Below are 19,220 nucleotides of genomic sequence, written 5' to 3' on the forward strand. Positions count from 1 at the left end.
GTCTTTAGTAATAAATAATAGAGATGGAGAGGAAGGAGTTGGGGGAAATCAAAGGGAAGTGTAATTCTTGTCTCTCATCATTCAATTCTTTCATTCAGCTCTCTCGGGCACAACTCTAGCCACCTAGCTTTATATTTCAGCTGGATGTTGACCCAGTTAAAACAATTCACAGCAACTCTTGAAGGCTAAATGCCATGAGTCCATGCTTTGGACACATCTACGGTAGAGTAGGAAGAAATAAATATAACCAAGTAATGTTATAGAATTTTCTAAAATATGTTAATGGTAAAAAGTATTGCAGGGACTGTACTGGAGAAAAAGATAATTTTAAGGTGAATAGTATAAGATCTTGTGACTCTCAAAGAGTCTTTAATTGATAGGAGGTATGGATAAACCTTTCCTTTGGGAGGAGGTTATTCTTTGCCCATTATAAACAACCTCCCTGCATTCTTTCCCTTCTCTTCCTGCTTTCCTTCCTCCTGTAAAACAAGAACAACAGAATTCCTAACTAGTCAGAATTGTAGTAGTTTATGGCCCCTGATATTGATTGAAATCTTGCCAAGAGAGTGCACTGGAGAATCTGAAGGGATGAGGGTAGAGAAGATGATTATATTTTCCATTTGCAACAGGGCTTTCATTTGATTTTTGAAATAATCCCATGTGGTATTAGGTAGATAATCAAGGTAGTAGTATAAGGTTCAGTGAATTGTCTGAGATCCCACAAATACAGCCTAGATAAGGACCTAGGTATGCAATATTATTTTCACTCTTCATTAAATTGGTGTAAGGAAGTAATGGAATAAGTTCTAGCTTTTAATTCTTGAGTAGTTTGCAATTATAACATGGTATATTTGAGAGAGCCCTTTATTTTGAATAAAACCTTGATTCTGATCCTGGTCTTTCTTCTAACTTGGTTGTTAATCTTCTCTTTTTCAGGATTTTTCTCATTTGTGAAATAAGGTAGTTGAACTGGATTACCTCTAATTCCCTTCCTACTTTAAAAAGTCACTTTTAATTCAAAAAATTGCAGACGCCTTTTCTCAGATCAGAGTACACTTTATGTTCTACACAATATCTGGTTTGAAAATTAGTATGTTTAGTGGAGTAAATGTCTTTCCTGACTAGCCAGGCCTTATTTTTGTTTCCAGAATTTAACTATTGTTGAAATCACCAAGGTGCATCTTTCTTTAACAAATGTAAAAACCTGAAATTATATATCAGGTTCAGGTTTGATGTGGGAAAGCACTCTGACTCTTAGGAAGACATTTCCGCCCGTCCTATCATAAGCAGATTATTTCATTTACTTTTAAATTTTCATTCAACAGACTGACAGTGTTTCCTCTCTTCTAAATATAGTGTTAAGCACTGGTGAAACAAATCTCAATACAACCTCATGAACTTGCTTTCCAGGATCTTGTAATCTAGTCAGAGAAACAGAATGATAAATACATAGTTATAGCACAAGTACTATGGTGGAGGTATGAACTGAGTGCAGTGGGGCTATAAACGAGGGCTTCCGGGAGGCATCATGGAATAGCTAGGTCTGCAGGATGAATAAGGCCAAGTAGAGGCGGAGATATACGAAAAGCATGGAGAAATGAAATGACATGGTAGGTTCATGGATGATAAAAGTGTTAATATGTGGGGAGGAGTGTATAGCTATTTTGGGGAATGAGGAAAAGGTTTAAATAAATTTGGGGGCCAGACCCTAAAGGATGTGTGGATCCCATCAAAGTTTTTTAAGAGAATGATCAGATGCATTTTTTTGTTAGGCTGCCTGGGGCTAGGAGGAAGTGGACAACAGAAGGGGAGATCAGTAGGAGGAGGACAAGTTAGGAGGCTTTGCAATCATTTTTGTTAAACATTAAGCACCTAATATTTGATGTATTAATGCATTGTTCTAGGCACAAGGAATATAGTAATAAAAAAGATCCTTGCCGTAATGGAGCTTGCATTTTCCTGGGAGAGAGAGAAAATAAACACATGGGAAAAACAAATGTGTTAGTTGATAATAAAGCAGAAAGGGAGATGGGGAGTCTGGTGGGTGTGGGGAGGATATTTTCTCTTTTAAATAGAGTGTTCAGGACAGTACTTACTGAAAAAATAACATTTGAGCAAAGCCCTGCAATAGGAGAGCAATCCAAACCCAGGACATTTGGGGAAAGAACATCCCAGATAAAGGGAATGGGAGGTGGAATAAACCTGGAGCCAGAAATGAGCTGAGTGATTAAGGGAAAAAAAGGGCAGTGTGGCCAGGGAAAAGAGTGAGCAATGGGGAGAGTAATAAGAGATGAAGTTAGAGGGGTAAGGGAAGATTGTATAGGGCCTTGTAAGCTATTGTGAGGACCTTAGATTTCACTCTTGAGTGATATGGGAGCCACTGAGGGATTTGAACAAAGGAGGGACAGAATCCTACCATGGTAAAAGAGTAGTAAAAGAAACCTGCTGCAGTAATCTAGGTGACAGGTGATTATGGTTTAGGCCGGGGGCGGGGGTTGGGGGGGGCGGTGAAAATGGTTGCATTTTGGACATGGTTTGGTGGTAGAACCTATAGGATTTGCTGGTGGATGGATGTGGACCATGCAAGAAAAGAATGAGCCAAATCTATAAATGTCTAGAAATTGGATGATGAAGATCTGATTAAAGGCATTGACAAATGAGGAAGCAGACAGGCAAAATTCATGAGCTATTTCTTAGCATTGATAGAATTAGGTATAAATATCTGGGAGTTTTTAGCTGAGATGTTAATTGAAATGAATGAGATCAGGCAGATGTGTGTGTCAGAGGTTATGGAAAAGAGGACAGAAGCTTTTGGAAGCTAAAGAAGGAGAAAGGAAAGGATAGTCACTGAGCAGTAAAGGAAAATAAGGGTTAAAAATAGGTGACAGATTGAGCACAGTGGCTCCTGCCTGTAATCCCAGCTACTTGCAGAGGGAGGATCTCATGAGCCCAGGAGTTTGAGGCTACAGTGAGCTACAGTTGTGCCACTTCACTCCAAGCCTGGATGACAGAGTGAGACTTTGCCTCTTAAAAAAAAAAAAAAGTCACAGGATATACATTATCCTAAATTAAAACATTTCATATTTGAATGAAAGGGTGTTGCAGGGTTGGCAAACTGGTGGCCTTCAGGCTTAAAATCTGCCCACACTGTTGTTTTTGCCTGACAGGATATTTTAAAATATTTGTGTTTGAAAACTGTTAAGACTTTACTATGTTCTCCACCGTCCACAGTCTTATCACTCATACTGTCTTTGCAAACTCATCAGTCAAGGTGCGCTTCACTTTTAGAAGACCTGCTTGACCACTGTAGGCACTTGAGTTTGTGACCCTCAGTTACGTATTAAGTTTTCACCTGGACAGACTGGCTACTGAAAAAACCTCACAGGGATGGGTGACCTTGAATTCACCAGGTTAAGCCTTCAGTCCAGTCCAGGGCTTCCAGAGTACTGTATTCTTTTGTGCATTGACGTCCCCTGGAGTTGTGCAACACAGTGGCTTGCTTTAGTTTTTCAGATTCAGAAACTGGTCAGTCTCAGAGCTGGTCAGATTTAGGAATGTTAATTCATGCTCAAAAATAGTAACAATGGCTAACATTTATTTGGTGCTTGCTATGTGATAGGTACTGTTTTAAGTACTTTAAGTGAATTATTTAATCCTCACCATGACAATAGGAAGTAGGTCCCGTTATTAGTTTGCCTTTTTACAGATGAAGAAACAGGCACTATGATGGGTCAATTTCCTAAGGTCACAAAGTGAATCAATAGGAACTTAAAATAATCTGACTCCAGAGCCCACACTTTTACCAGAGCATATACATACATCCCCATCACAAGAGAATATATATGTGTGTGTGTGTATATATATATATGTATGTGTGTGCATGTATGTACACACACACATACGTGAGAAGGCCAATTTAGTTATATAAAATGAGAACTAGATATTTGCATCAGGGAATGTATTCTTTCCATGTAGAATGCTATATGGAAAACCAAATCATCAAAAGCTACCTACTGAACATGGGATTAGAACAAGGGAGTTGGGTATAAATGACTAGAAGTTTAAATGACATTGGGCTCTGATAAAGTGACATTCCCATCTCTGTAATGTACTTGTCAAACAGTTACTTGCATCCATCTGCCTTACAGGATATCCTTTCTCCTGGGTGGTGTTTACATGGGCACTGCCCACATTTATCTTTGCACCTCTCCTTTTTCATTGCTTCCATTGCTGACAACTTTCTGGTAGTTACATTTCTTTTCTTTGCGTGTTACTATCTTAAATTTAGTCAGTCATTTTTTACTTTGTCGTGTGTGCCTGACTTCCTAATTTCTGATCTGGTTTTTCTTTTGGTTTCTGAGGACTTTCTTATTCCCAAATCTTTTTGGGGGGTAGTTGGGTTCTGGGAAATGTTACTGAACTGCTGATGTCATGTACCAAGCAAGATGCCAGTCATTACATGATTTTAACAAGAACAATTTCAGCAAACTGTTACTGCTCTTGGCAAAGAGCAAGCTTTCTCTGTTACGAGTTTATATTTGTTTTCTTTTGCTTTGTTTTTAATGTGAGTTCTAGCTTAACGTTAATACTTCAAATAACTGTTTTAATACTTAAACTTTCATAAATTACATGCACATTTTTACGTGTCAAATAAATAACCAAAGCAAATCCCAGGTAGTTTTCAAAGAGAGTCCTAAGTTAATTATCATTAGAAGTATAACATAAAACTACATAAAATCAATCACGATCTATTCATAAAGTTGATACAAACATAAAGCACCTAGATTTGGAATCCTTATGATACTCAATATATTAAATATATCACAGTTTGTAATTTCCATACTTTACTTCATTTGGTACATATAGACAGATTCAAATCTTCATTTTATAGTTAGGAAACAGACTCAAAGGGTAAATAATTTGTCCAGGGTGACTAAACAGCTGAGTGAGAGCCATGACCTATCTATGGCATTCAGTTTCAGTACTCTTTCCATTACTTAATAATGATAGTTAGTCTGGTATCAGATGCTGGATGTTGGACACTTACGAAGGTCTTTTTTTGGATATTACTGAATCACAGACAATTTTATCTTAGTTTGTTATAAATTCATCTTGTAGGACACCTTTTTATAAATCTTAAAATAGTAAAAATTGAATTTATAAAAAATATTATTGACTTATATTTTAAGAGTATATGAAATCAATTAAATCTGGCTAATTTAGATCTTCAAGTTTCTAGCTGTAGAAAACAGGAATTCTTCTATTGTGTACAAGTGTCAGCCTATTAAGGGAGTTCATTTGAACTGCATAGAGATCAGAAGAACCAACACCTCTTTTGCTTGGATTTTTCTTGATTGCTAACAGTTGACAATAAAATGTTGCTGGATCTCTGATGCTTGTGTATGGGATTAAGTTCTTTATAACCTCTGCTGTTAGACCATAAGGGAAGTTTTCAGTTGATTTCTACATCCTTGGAATATATAAGATTCTGCTTAAAAATTATATTTTGGCTAAGCAAATGAAAATGGAAGCAAATAATGCATTGACTTAAGAAGTACCTACAAATGCAGGTTGTTTTTTTTTAATGTCAAATGGCCAAGTGTGAAAATCAATGTTTGTCTAAAGCTGGGTTGAAATCAATATCATCATCATAAGAGTAAATGTCTGACATATTTGAAGAAATATGAAATGTTATCCCTGAGGCTGTTATAATTTATTGTTAGAAATTTTAGTAGTCTTCATTTTAAGAGGAGGACATTATAGTGCTTTAGTGATAATTTCTCAGTGTTGCCTGTTGCTGGATTATTCCTGTAATTGTTATAATGCACAGTACAGATGCTAAAAGAGGGTCACTTTCAACTGAGGTTAATGAAATACAAGATGGTTGGAGGAACTTTTTTCCTGTAACATCTTCACACGTGTGTGTATGTGTGTGTGTGTATATGTATATACACATATATGTAATATCTGGAGCAACAATGATTTTGTTGTACATAACTTTGGAAGTTTTTCTCCTTATGACATTTTGGAGTGACACAGTTAACATTCTGCTTTTAATTCATCTACAAAAAATGTGAAGAATCCCCAAATAAGATTGTTTTTCTTAAAAGATTTGTGGAATAAAATAACTAAAAATTAAACATACTCTTTAGAAATGATTTTTTTCATGTTATGAATACCAGTATGCCAAACAATTGAACAAAGTTAGAATTATATATAATCTCTATGATTCTGCTTTGTATTTTTATTAAAATTTTTATAATTATCAGCTAGAAAAGGATATGATATTCTTCCATCATTAGCCAACTCTGTCAATATTATTATAGGATGTTTTATTTGACTCTTTGAAAATTGTTGATTTCTTTTGTACATAAAATAGCTTTCATTATGATTAATTGGAACATTTTTCTCTTGCATTATGTACATTTATACTTCATCTAATTGATAAAATTTTAACTTATAAAGTGTACAAAGAGATTTTCATTCCCAGCTGTACCTAGAGCACCTTAACTTGGAAAATGAGTATTCAGATACTAACAGGAAATATAAATGGCATGGCTTTTTAATATTTGAAAAAATATTTTTACATTTTTATTACATTGATTAGATGTAATGGTAACTTGATGATCATGCAATCTCTGATCTTGTGACATTTAAGGATACTAGAAATGACTTGAGGCAGGCCAAGACAGAATTGGAGAAGCACACTTTAGCTGAATGCTTAGGCCAAAAATCTAATTTGGAATAGCTTTTCTAAAAAATCTACCTCCACCACTCCCCCAAATCCTGGAGCCACAGTACTTCATAATAATAGTTAATCTGGCATCAGATGCTGGGTTGAGATGTTCGACACAGACCAAGTGCTCTTTTGGAATAATACTAGGTAAATAGACAATTTCACTCTGGTTCATTGTAGATTTCTAGAGAACTGCTTGCTATATGAAAATATTGTGGACAGAATCAACTTTTTCAACTTTTGATGTCATGACACCTAAAGATTATTTTCTGACATTCATATTCTAAGGGAGTTTTATTTGCTGAGATTTATTTCTGTGAAATTTCTAGCTTCTCTAGTCTGTACTTGAGAGCCTACATCAAGAGGATAAATTGAAAGGTACTGAAAGTAAATCAGTTCTAGCTTAGTTAGATATCCAAAGAGTAAATGAAATATAAAAAAGAATACTTTTTAAAATGTAGTCTCAAAAAAAAAAAAAAAAACTATGGCAAGCTAATTCACAGTTTTGGTTTATTCACATAATAGTCTCAGCTTACAACATAAAGGATATTTGAGGAAAGGTGTGGTTTTTCTTCATGATGTCAAAATACAAACTTACGGATATATTTAAAAATTCTTATTTTCCCAAATTAATGTACAGCAGTACTTCTTACATCTGGTATTGGATGGGGGCAGGGAATTAAACATTAACATATTTTCTTATCAGAAATCAATTTTGTTGGAAACTTTTTTGAAGGAACCATTTGTACATAAAATATATGGCTTGCATTTCTGTTTTACTAAACAGTTACTGACTTACCCTTTTCTTAATTACTTTGGATCATCATAAACATCTATTCCCACCATAATCACCATGAGCACTAGACGTACTCCATCTTATGTTTTATTGTTGCCTTGGGGAGTCTTTGGGAAGATGGGAGGCTTTCATACAGACCACTCTAAGTGTTGCATAACAGTAGGATAAGGTAGAAATACTTCACAAACAGACTCCAAACTTAGTCTACCCCAGCTTACTTTCTGCTTTTACTTGTTCCTGATAGTTTTTCATTGTTATTCTCTGAAGGAAAAAAAGAGAAATTTCCCCTTAGAATCCTAGTTCCTTGGATTTATAACCATTCCCAGTTCGTTCTGTGAAAGAACTTGCAGTCTAGCATACTATTCTATTTGAATACATATATTTTGGGTAAACTATAAAGGGCAAGGAAACTTTAGTCGAGTTTAGTGATAACTTTATTTCATGTAATCCTTAAACAACTCTGTGGTGGTAAAGGTGATTGATTACTCCCATTTTGCAGATAAGAATACTAAATATTGGAGGAGTGGGATAATTTGTTCATATTGATATAGGTAGTATATGATTAGGAAGCAGAATTTGAACACAGATCTTTCTGGTTCTAGAGATTTTTGTTCTTCTACCCTACGATGGTATCTTTTTAAGTAATCAGTTTTAACATGTCACAAGTTTAAAGCATTAAATAGTTGTTTTAAGAACTCTTTTGTTGCTGGTTATTCTCATTTAACACTCCTATTTTAATTTCCAGGTTCAGGTCACCTCACTTTGCCAGAACCCTGGGTCTTCATTAAATAAGAGGTGGTTTTTTGTTTTGTTTTGTCTTCAGTTTGGGTCCTCTTTAACTCTAGGTAGAAATTACCGTTCTGGCAGCCACATACCTCACTATAACATATTCCACTCTCTCTTCTGCATATTGGTGCTCAGCCCTTTTTTGTTTTAATTGAACTACAAACCTTAGTAATAAAATAGCAGTTTTCATTTCTTTCAACATTCCTCTCTTTTCTTTCCCTGTCTGACTTTAATGTGGAGGCTTTTATCTAATGGGTTGAATCACTCTTTTTTTTCTTTTTTCTTATTATTTTTATAGAATTAGGGGGCACAACTGCAGTTCTGTCACATGGATATATTGTGTAGTGGTGAAGTCCTGGCTTTCTCTGTAACCATCGGCTGATTAGTGTATGCAGTACCCATTAAGTAATTGCGCATCCCACACTCCTCTCACATCCTTCTGCCCTTCCAAGTCCCAAGTGTCTGTTGAACCACTCTTTATCAACTTGTCTGGAACCCTGAAATGAAATAGGGCAATAGAACAACCTATTTCCTAGCTTTTTTTTTAGCGACAGGGTCTCACTTTGTCAGCCAAGCTGAAGGGCAGTGGTGGGATCATATCTCACTGCAGCCCTGACCTCTTGGTCTCAGGTGACTCCTGTCTCAGCCTTCCGAGTAGCTGGGACTACAGATGCATGCCACCACACTTGGCTAATTTTTTTACTTTTTGTAGAGATGAGGTCTTGCTGTGTTGCCCAGGCTGGTCTTGAACTCCAGACCTCAAGTGATCCTCCCGCCTCAGCCTCCCAAAGTGCTAGGATTATAGGCATGAACCACTGCACCTGGCTTGCCTCTATTTTTTTTTTAATCTGTACAATAAAAAATTTGGACTAATGTTCTTTACATTCTTAAAAAAAATACTGTTCAACAAAAAGAAAACCCCTAGCAGTTTATAACTCCAAATGCTGTATTACCAACCTAACTGATCTGCCCTAGTGGCCACCATTTCCTGACAAACATTAAAATAACTCCTGAGGAACTGAAGTATTTAATAATTCACATTTATTTTATGGTCCAGTGACATTGACCTTGTCTCACTTCCTACAGCGTGTTGTGCTCTCTTCTACACAGAAATTTTGCTCACCTTATTTTCTCTGTCAGCAGAGGTCCCTCCCCTGCCCCAGTCAGGTTAGTTCATCTCACTTCACTCAGGACTTCCTCAGGGAAAGCCTTCCAGACTTCTCTGACAGAAGACTTTCCCCTGTTGTGTGTTCCCATAGTACTATTTACCTCATTCATATACTTCTGTGGTTATTTTTTGTCTATTTGTGTGCTTTTTTTTTTTATTGGTGTCTGTCTCTCATGCCACTAGATTAAAAACTTCCTGAGAGAAGAAACCATGTCTCTTTCTTGTTGTTTACCATTGTATCTCCACTGAGAAGATGGTAAATAAATATATGTTAAATGAGGGAATTGCCTTTTTTTTTAAGCTAGAGGGACAGAAAATTCTTTTATATATATGTATATAATTTTTAAGAATTGCACCTCTGGATATTGTGGATTTCATCCCTGGATCAAGTTAGAACATCATACAGTTGTGTACTTGCAGTGTTACTTTGTTCCCTTATATAATTGCTAATTTTCTTAATCGAACTTTGGCAGCATGTCCTTGGCTTAAATTGGGTTATGGATAAACTGTTATATTGGATACTCTTGAGAGCAATGCCTACCATATCAACTACTGTTTTTCTGAGGACTCAGAGAAGAAATGTCTCTCTTGATTTTACTCCCAGAAAAAAATTGTGCTTCTCTTGGGTAACTGATTTGTTTTTGTCTTGGAAGCACTGTTGTCTCATGCCTAATTTTTGTTTCCTAGAGGTCAAAGCCAGATTTGCTGCTCACATCTAAAAATTAGTCAGGAGTTTCTGGCATACACCTGTGTAAACTAATCTTAGTTTTAGCTTCATCTTAATCTTTATAATTTTAACTCTTATTTATATACTTTATAGTTTATTCAATAAATACTCTAGAAACACCTTGCAAGAAATAATACAAACACCACCAGAGCAAAATAAATAAATAAGCAAGCTAAATTAATCTGCTTACTGGGCAAGACGATTTCAGTGTCTTCACATAAAGTGGGAGAGATAGGTAAAGAGGAAAATAAAAAGGTTATTACATATTGGGAGGGATTCTAGGTATTAAGTTTTGATTGGTTTATTTGGGGATTGGAAATTCTCCCTTTTGATTTTTTTATGCCTGTGTCACAAAAGCACAGACTTTGTGTAACAAAGGTCTGAAGGGGGGATATGAGTGTCTATTAGGCTCTGGGACATATAGTCAGCCCTTTTGCACACACATGCTGGGAACTTGGCAGAGTTTGTTAAACAAGCCCCCACCCATTTTGGCCCTCCCTGTAGAAACAGAACAGAAGGCTACATATTCACTGCTGTACGTGTTATGACCTTTGTAGGAGTTCTGACTGAAAGCCTTGGCATTCAGCTTGACTGAATATCAGAGTCCCCTTATTTTCCTTCTGTTGCCAAATAAATTTTTGTACTATCATTGAAATAACAGCTGTGAGGTAGCTATATATATGACTCTGAAGGCCAGTCATTGGAATATTGTGAGACAAGTGAAAATAATCATGACTATTATAAGAAGAGACTGGAAGTCACTTTAGATTGATGACTAAAGATTTTTTTACTTTAACCAGGACATCATATTTCAAGAGTCCTTCTGAGTCCATTTTTGGTTAGCCTAGTTGTCCTTTCAGTTTGACTGTAGATTGATCAACTTTCCCTGTGGTATTACTCCCCATGCAGCAGGAAGTTTTAGCGGTATTTCATATTTTATTCTTGGCTTGCCAAAACAAGAGATCTAGAGCTATGCCGTTATCCATAAACACTTGGATCAGTGATTTTAGATTAGTTTGTTGTACTTCTAGGGCTTCACAGTTCTATTAATCTTTTCAGTCAATGTTATTAACAAAATTTTGATAGCTTTTTCAAGTTGCCTTCAGACATTACCAGAGAAACATGGTCTCCTGAAAGACATGGAAGGAAGTATTAAAAACCATCTAATTATTACATTGTTACGTGGACTTATTGTGTAAATTAGGTTATATAGAGTTATGTATGCAACTTGGGTTCTAATGAGGCAAATATGAGTAAATATGTCATTGATTCAGGAAATAAAGATTAGGAAGGCCACATATAGTTTCATAAATAAAAGAGGAAATACTTGTAAGGAAAGTGAATAAGAAAAAACTTCTCAGTTATCTCTGGGGTAGAGATGCCTTACATGGAGTTAAACAAAATTTGTGAAGGTTGTCATAGGACTGTGAAAGACATTAGGCTAATTAAAATTTATAATATTGCCTACATATTTACACTGAGTTCCATTTCTGAAGGAATTTGTATTTGGGTTGAGGCTTTGAAAAATTCTAGGATTGGCTTGAGAAGTAAAACAAACCAAGTCAAAATTGCCATGGCTGTAGATAGCAAAAAGGAGTAAGCTGAGTTTCTACAAATTAAATAAATTCCAGAGCATGTAAGAATCTATTGGATAAAGAATAAAGATAAAAGTGCTTTAAAGGCTGTAGGTATTCACCAATGATAATTTGTAAAGAGGAACTATTTCTGAAATTATAAAGAGAAAGTGAAATAAGCCATCCAGGATGTAAATGTCCAAGGTCCAGTTTGGAAATAAACATAAAACCACAAAAACTCATGTCAGGTAACTCTTCCCATGGCTCAGTATGATCAGACAGTATGTTCCTTGAGGGGAAATGTCTAATTTGTTGGGGGGTAAGGTAGGGAGTTAGTTCAATGAAGAAGCTTAATGAAAAGGACCATATGTATGCTATACAGGTTGAGGGAAAAGATCATAGTAGGCATGGGCAAAGCCTAGATCCAAGCAAGTTGTCTGTCAAGCATGCCTACAGACCCAGCCAGTAGGATTCAGTTTATTACTAACATAGACAACAAATGCATGGTCAACATGGTCATGTCCCTTGTTTCACAGGATAACACTGAAACCAAAGGGGCCAGATGGTAGGTAACATAAGTGGTGGGGACTCTTGCCGAGGAACACTTTCTATAACATAGCTAAGCAATTTTTTAGTCTGCCACTATATCCTAAGGAGCAGGCAAGGTGGTAAATCTCAGATCTCATTGGAACCAGGAAAGATGGATGAGAAACTGCCTCACAGCAGCCTCCCACAAAATAGGGAGATAGTTGAGGAGTAGCCTTGTAGCAGTACCTCACAAGACTGTGTCTTTCCATATCTGGAGGATCCCAGGGCATTCTGCTGAGGCATAGGTCAGCCTGTGGTTGAGCCTTTCCCCATGTGGTCTGTGTGGGGACACGCAAGGTTGCCAGGACACCAGTACAGAACAGTTACCCTACCTTATCATCCATGGTAAGGGAGAAATGACTACATGAATTAGTGCAAAAGCAGGAAAAGAACTAACACTTTACAAGTAATAGTTTCAAGCATCTCGGAAATTTGTGTTCTGTTGGTCTTAGGAGAAGCAGTCTACTTCTATTAAGTTGTTTGCTCCTGGACTGTGAAGAAATCCTGACACAGTCACTTGGAGCATTCTGAAAAATGTCTTTTTTGTGGTTATCATGTTAGTTTATCCCAGGAATTTTGTATTCATGAGTAATGTCTATGTAATATATACATCAGGAGTACTTGGATGGTCTTTTATTGAGGCTTTTGTGTTTCTTCCAGAAGACTCAGTTTCTGATCTATATATGTAGCTTGTAACAGGAGCCTTTAGGCATGCATAAAGAAAAAGCAGAAACTACCTGTGGAGGTAAGACTGAATGGTTCAGGTTAATTTATTTTAATAGCCAACAATATCAGAATGGAGAAACATAGAATCCTCTGTTAAGGCATGTTATTATAATTTATAAACATTTAGTGAATAATTACCTCAGAATAGGAACATATCATGGACAGTGAGGGTGCTGACCAATTTCAGAGTCTAATTTATACTATAGTGTATTACGATATTCCCTAGTTGTCTGCAATCTAGATATTTAAATCTAGAGAAAAAATATCTTTTAACTTGATTTTTTAAAAATAACAGCTTTATTGAGATACAATTTCCACTTTTAAAGTTTACAGTTCACTGGTTTTTAGTATATTCAGAGTTTTGCAATCATTACCATTATCTAATTTTAGAACATTTTCATCACTCCAAAAAGAAACACTGTACCCATTCTGCATTCTTTCCTCTAATTTACCTAGCAACTCCTAATCTACTTTCTGTCTCTATGGATTTTCTTAAGATATAACTTCCTTCAAAAATAATTTTGTTTATTAACTGGACAGTTATTTGCCAGTCTTTGGTATATGGACACGAATATGCTTTTTAAAAAAGGAATAATCACTCTTATTTTTATGTTAATAAAACATTACCTATTTATAATTGAGCTAGGAACTTCTCTTTTTGATTTATTAAGTTTTTAAAACTATCTTGGCTTAGTAAACCAAACAGTTCTTGTAATAGTGTTGAGCTAGTTCAAAATCTAAAAAATGCCAAGCACTCTTAATTACTTCTATTATTTCCTTTATTGTTTTTTTTTTTCAAGACTACTAGGTTAATATCTAATACATTAGTAGGTGCCCACGCAAAAAGCTTTATTTTATTTTGGTGACAGAGCTGGAATTAGAATCCAGTTTTCTTCCCATGAAGTCTCCTCTTTCCATTATGCCACACATGCTTTCCATATGTGCCCAAAGCTGCGTTTTTAAAGCCTTTGGAAGCAGTACATAGAAGTATGAATCATTGTTCCTTATTTCCTCTTTCTCTCCCATTTTTGTAAATATACACAAATTTACAAGTTTAAATCTGCTATTGTATGAATGCTGAAATGATAAATAGGCTAAGGGAGAAGACAGATTTGAAAAAATCTAGCAGTGTTTTACATCTTATAACAAATATAAATGGCCCATATTCACATTTAAAGAATTTGTGTAAAGTAGGACAAAAATTTATAGGTGGCATTTTCAGCATGTGTACTTTATGTTTTTATATAGCTCTAAAATGCTAAATACGAATCAGTGATTTCTGGATATAAAATTTATAGCCAACTTAGGGTGGTATCGTATGCCTGTTCTATAAGGCAAGAGTTATGGATATTATATTTAATACTTTCATTCATTCAGTAAACAGCAAAATTCCATGCTAGGTGCTAGAGATACATCTGTGAAAGTCATACACCCTGTTTTCACCAACTAAAAAACAAGTCATTTGAACATAATGTGCAGAGTACAGTGATAAGAGAATGAGAGTTATTAGGGGAGTACTTAGGATGGAGCATCTCACGTAAACCTGAGTAGTAAGGGGAGGCATCTTAGAGGAAGTGACATCTAAACTGGGTCCTAAATATTCAATTGGAATTAGACAGGTGAAGGAGGTGCTCATGGTAGTTGAGGTGAGCAGGGCAATGAGAGTTTTTAGGCAATGTTTAATGCTTGAAGACTTAAGAAATTGAAAGTAGCTGGGTAAGCAGAGGGAACCATTGAAGATTATCTTTTTATTATAGAAAACTTCAAACGTGTAAAGAATAATAGAATGAATCCTGTTATACACATCGCATAGCTTCAGCAATTACCAACTCATGGCTAATCTTGTTGAGACTACTTCATCCATCCCAGTGGATTATTTTGAAACAAATTTGAGATATCATATCATTGAAGATTTATAGCAGGAGAGTGACATGATCAGTTTGCATTTTAGAAATTACATGTTCCTAGTAGTTCTAAACGACCTTTAAAATGCATGCACCATAGTTTGGGTGTATCTCATGTGCTGCCAGTTATGCAGAGACAGTTGTCTTTTTGCACTACCATGACTATAGTAGTTTGCAGTTTTTCAAACTGTAATGTTATGGGAACATGATTAAATATTAAAATTGTTATATGTATTTAAATTCCCATGTATATCAGTTGGTTTATTTGCATTTAAAAATATTAATGATCTTTTTGGCTTCTATAACTATTAAAATGTCATAATCAATTAAAAGTCAGTTTGTTCTAGGATTCAGCCTCCATAATAGCAAAGATACTAGTATTTGGAAAGTGGAATTAGATTTACTAGTTTTAATATGAATGTTTTTACAGAGTTAAGTCGAGGAATTTATAATTCTCCTTTTGTGTACTGAAATGTATTGAAATTTATTTATTTATTGAAATTTACTTTGTTGGTAAGAATTAATGTAGATTGCTTTTATTCTAAAGCTATTTATAGCTGTTTACAGGCCACTAAGTTAAAAATTCTTTCCTATAATTAGAATATTTCCTATAGTACTATGTTTTAGTTTAACCTCCTTTTTTTTTTGAAGGTAACTATTACAATACTTTAGGATAGTACTGTATTCATTCATTCATTTTGAGAAAGGCAGTGATCTTAACCTAAATCAGAGGTCTGGCAAACTTTGGCTACTGAGAATGGTTCTTAACATTTCTAAAGGGTTGTTAAAAAAAAAAGGAAGAAGAATTCACAACAGAAACCATATATGGTCTGCAAATGTAAAATATTTACTCTCTGGGATTTTATAGAAAAAGTTTTTCAATCCCTTATCTAAATGAATATAACTTAAATTCTTGTCACATGCTTTTTTTCTTTTGAAATGATCCTATAAAATTGGTTTTAGAACTGACATTTGAACATTAAAATTTTCATTGTCTTCTATAGAGAAGATGGTGAATTAGAAGATGGTGAAATAGATGATGCAGGATTTGAAGAAACACAACAACAGGAAGCAAAGGAGGATGAAAAGCAGAAAAATGAGAAAGCCTACAGAAAGTCAAGAAAAAAACACAAGAAAGAAAGAGAGAAGAAAAAATCCAAAAGGAGAAAACGTGAGAAACATAAGGTTAGTTAGAATCTACTTTTTAGCCTTTTGGTAAATTTTTATGAAATATAAAATATGGAAACTTAGAAAGTATATTATTACCTATTCTGTTATAAAATGTATGGATTAGATATTTTTATTTATGTAATTAACAGTTTTTCTAAACATAAATATTATATGAAATACCAAAATAAAGATTTTAAAAGTAGGTTAAATCTTAACTTGATTATTACAGATTAAAATATCATAATCTTTTATGATAGAAGATTGTATGCAAGGATAGTGGAAGGTTAAGAAAAGAATGCCATTCTCTACAGATACAGATTAACAGCACTGGCACTGTCTATCTATTCATTTATTTATTCATTCATATGTATTTTATTGAGTACTTACTGTGACAACGTCTATGCTATGTACTGGGGATTATAAAACTGGGTGAAATAGCTGGCTCTTATAGAGGTTACATTGAAATGGGAAGGAGAGAGGCAGTAAACAAATGGAAAACAAATGCTATCAAGAAAACAACAGGGTGCTCGGTGGAGAATAATGTGGGTTTGGGGTGGGGAAGAAGGGGAACCTATGCTGGTAGAGAAATTGGGGAAAAGGTGGCAGCAATGGAGGGGTAGTTTTTGAAACTCCCTCAATTTTTCCCATAAAAATAGAGCAATTAGGATAGCCAAACCAAAAACCCATTGACAGCATCTATAAAAAAATGAAGAAACAAGTTATCCCCATAAACCTCAAAAATACAAATGGTTGGGCCCAAATTATAGACAGCAACAAGACCAGTGCAGTATCAGCAACTGTACAAATGAAGCAGAGGGAAAGTAAAGGGACTTACAGAAAAGAAATTGCCAGTAGGTATTTACCTCAAATGGTGGAATCTACATTCAACCTGGAAAGTTTTTGGGCCTGAGAACAGCAACAAAAACTGGGAGGGGGCTTTACTACCTCCAGTTCACATGCAAGTGTAAGATGACCACAGAAAATTGGGTGGTGCTGGAAAGGTCTGGGCCTGATGGACTCCTAATACTAACCAACCAAATCCCCTTTTCTAGGACAGAGTTCTACACTGAGGAAGTAAATGTTGGGAGTAGAATCTAAATTGAGAGACAGGTATACTAGGGCCAAAGAAAGAAATGATCAGGTAACAAATGGAGGAAGGAAGCAGAAGAGGCATATGACAGAAGAAGCAGCCATATTTTTGAATACTTCATGCTAACAATAGAAGAGATAACCCTAGAGCCATGAAGCTAGGAAAGCTTTCTTGGCTCATTCCATCCATTTTTCACATGAACAGCAAGATAGGACTATGGTCACATTCCACAGACGTTAATAATAAGAAAAAAGAGAATAACGAAGAGAATAATAGTCTTCTGGAAAAGAAAGAATACCATATGAAAAATTTAACCTAACATTTCAAAATAATATGAAATTAAGAAAACAATACAAGCTATTATCAAACAGCATAAATAGAATTTGGAAAAAAAAGTCTTTGGCCATTCAGGCAGAAAGACCAAGTGCCTTATTAAGAAAAAAAAATCAGATTTACATAAAAAATTTTGATAATTTTATTCTAGAAGATAATGAAGTGACAAATTTAAATAAAATACTCAAGGAAATAAAGTGTGAGCCAAAGAGTTTACATCTAGTTAAAACTTACCTCCAAATATAAAGTCTTTAGACAAATTATATATGCAAGAACTCAGGAAATATTGTGATCCTGAGCCTTTCTTTAGAATCTATTCAAGAACAAGTTCAGATAACCAAAATGACTGGGGGGGGGTAGAGAGAGAGAGAGAGAGAGAGAGAGAGGTCTACATGCATACACATATTTACTTGTAAAACTAAGACTAAATGATGGGTAAGGAGGGCAGTATTATGTATTGGAACATTACAACTGTAAAAAATGTCAGGAAAAGCAGAAGAGTGTATGATAAGCAGCATGAACTTGCTGATTTGCCTCATCGTTATTAACTGAGAGTAAAAGGATGTTACTTCAAATTATTATCCTGGGGATGAAAGAAGAAAGAAGAGGTTACTGCTTAATTTCAACATTGTTTCTATTAGTATATAAGTAGTATGCAAAAAATAGTGGCATAGTTATTGGAAAAAGACAGTAGTATGAAGGAAATCACTGAAACAAAAATACAAGCCTTTCTAAATACCAAAAGATATACTCCCCCAACAATGCAAAATTCAACTCTAAGCTATGTACAAGAGAAAGATACTAAAAAAAGTAAAGTTATACCAGGCAAATGCAAAGAAAGAGAAGGCAGAAGTCACAATATTGATATCTGAAAAAGTCAAACTGAGGTCAAAAAGTCACTGAAAGAAATAAAGAAGGGCATTTATAATGTTAAAGCTTATAATTCACAATGAAGATATGTTATTGATATTTTATATCTTCCCCAAAACAGCAGCTTTCATAAAGCAGGAACTATAGGGACTGCAAGAAGGAATAGACAGAATATACTACTAATAGGAAGTTGACCACTATACCTCTCTTAATCCAAAGAGATCAATCAAGTGGATGAAAAGGTGGCAAGGATACTGAAGAGATTTAAATATTATATATTAAGCTCTGACTCCTGAGAATACATCTTCCTGTCAAGTACACTTGGAATTTTCATAAAAATTGACTGTATCATAGGCCAAAAAGAAAACTACCGTTAATTCAATAGAGTAGAAATAGTACAAAGAGCCATCTCAAACCACAATGCAATAAAATTAGCATTAATAATAAAGTCAAAAAACAACAATGCCTTTCTATTTGGTAATTCGTATACATGCTGTAAATAGCTTGTGGAACATAGGGGAAATAGGTTAAAACTGCAGAAATCTCATGAAAATGATGATAAAATCTTGACATAGTGTCTATGGAATATAGCTAAAGCAATTGTTGGAAGAAAAATTATAGTATTATAGTATTAGTTATTCACAGCAATAAAAATGAAAGAAAAGTGGATTATTATTAAATACCCAACTTGAAAAGCTAGAATAATAACAAAGCAAAACAAAGCAAACAAAAAGGAAGTACGTAATAAAGTT

The 19,220-nt window shown here is 34.9% G+C and overlaps 1 protein-coding gene across 1 annotated transcript in view; it reads left to right on the top strand.

The window, feature by feature from the left end:
• The window catches only part of ZC3H6 (zinc finger CCCH-type containing 6), a 50,966-nt gene that overhangs the window by 3,098 nt on the left and 28,648 nt on the right, over positions 1-19,220 (top strand). Inside the window, exon 2 of the mRNA XM_069494271.1 lies at positions 16,010-16,190. Within this exon, the coding sequence (XP_069350372.1) occupies positions 16,010-16,190 (181 nt within the window). The remainder of the gene's footprint in view (positions 1-16,009; positions 16,191-19,220) is intronic.

The sequence above is a fragment of the Eulemur rufifrons genome, chromosome 19 (assembly GCF_041146395.1).
Source record: "Eulemur rufifrons isolate Redbay chromosome 19, OSU_ERuf_1, whole genome shotgun sequence".
Classification (NCBI taxonomy): Eukaryota; Metazoa; Chordata; class Mammalia; order Primates; family Lemuridae; genus Eulemur; species Eulemur rufifrons.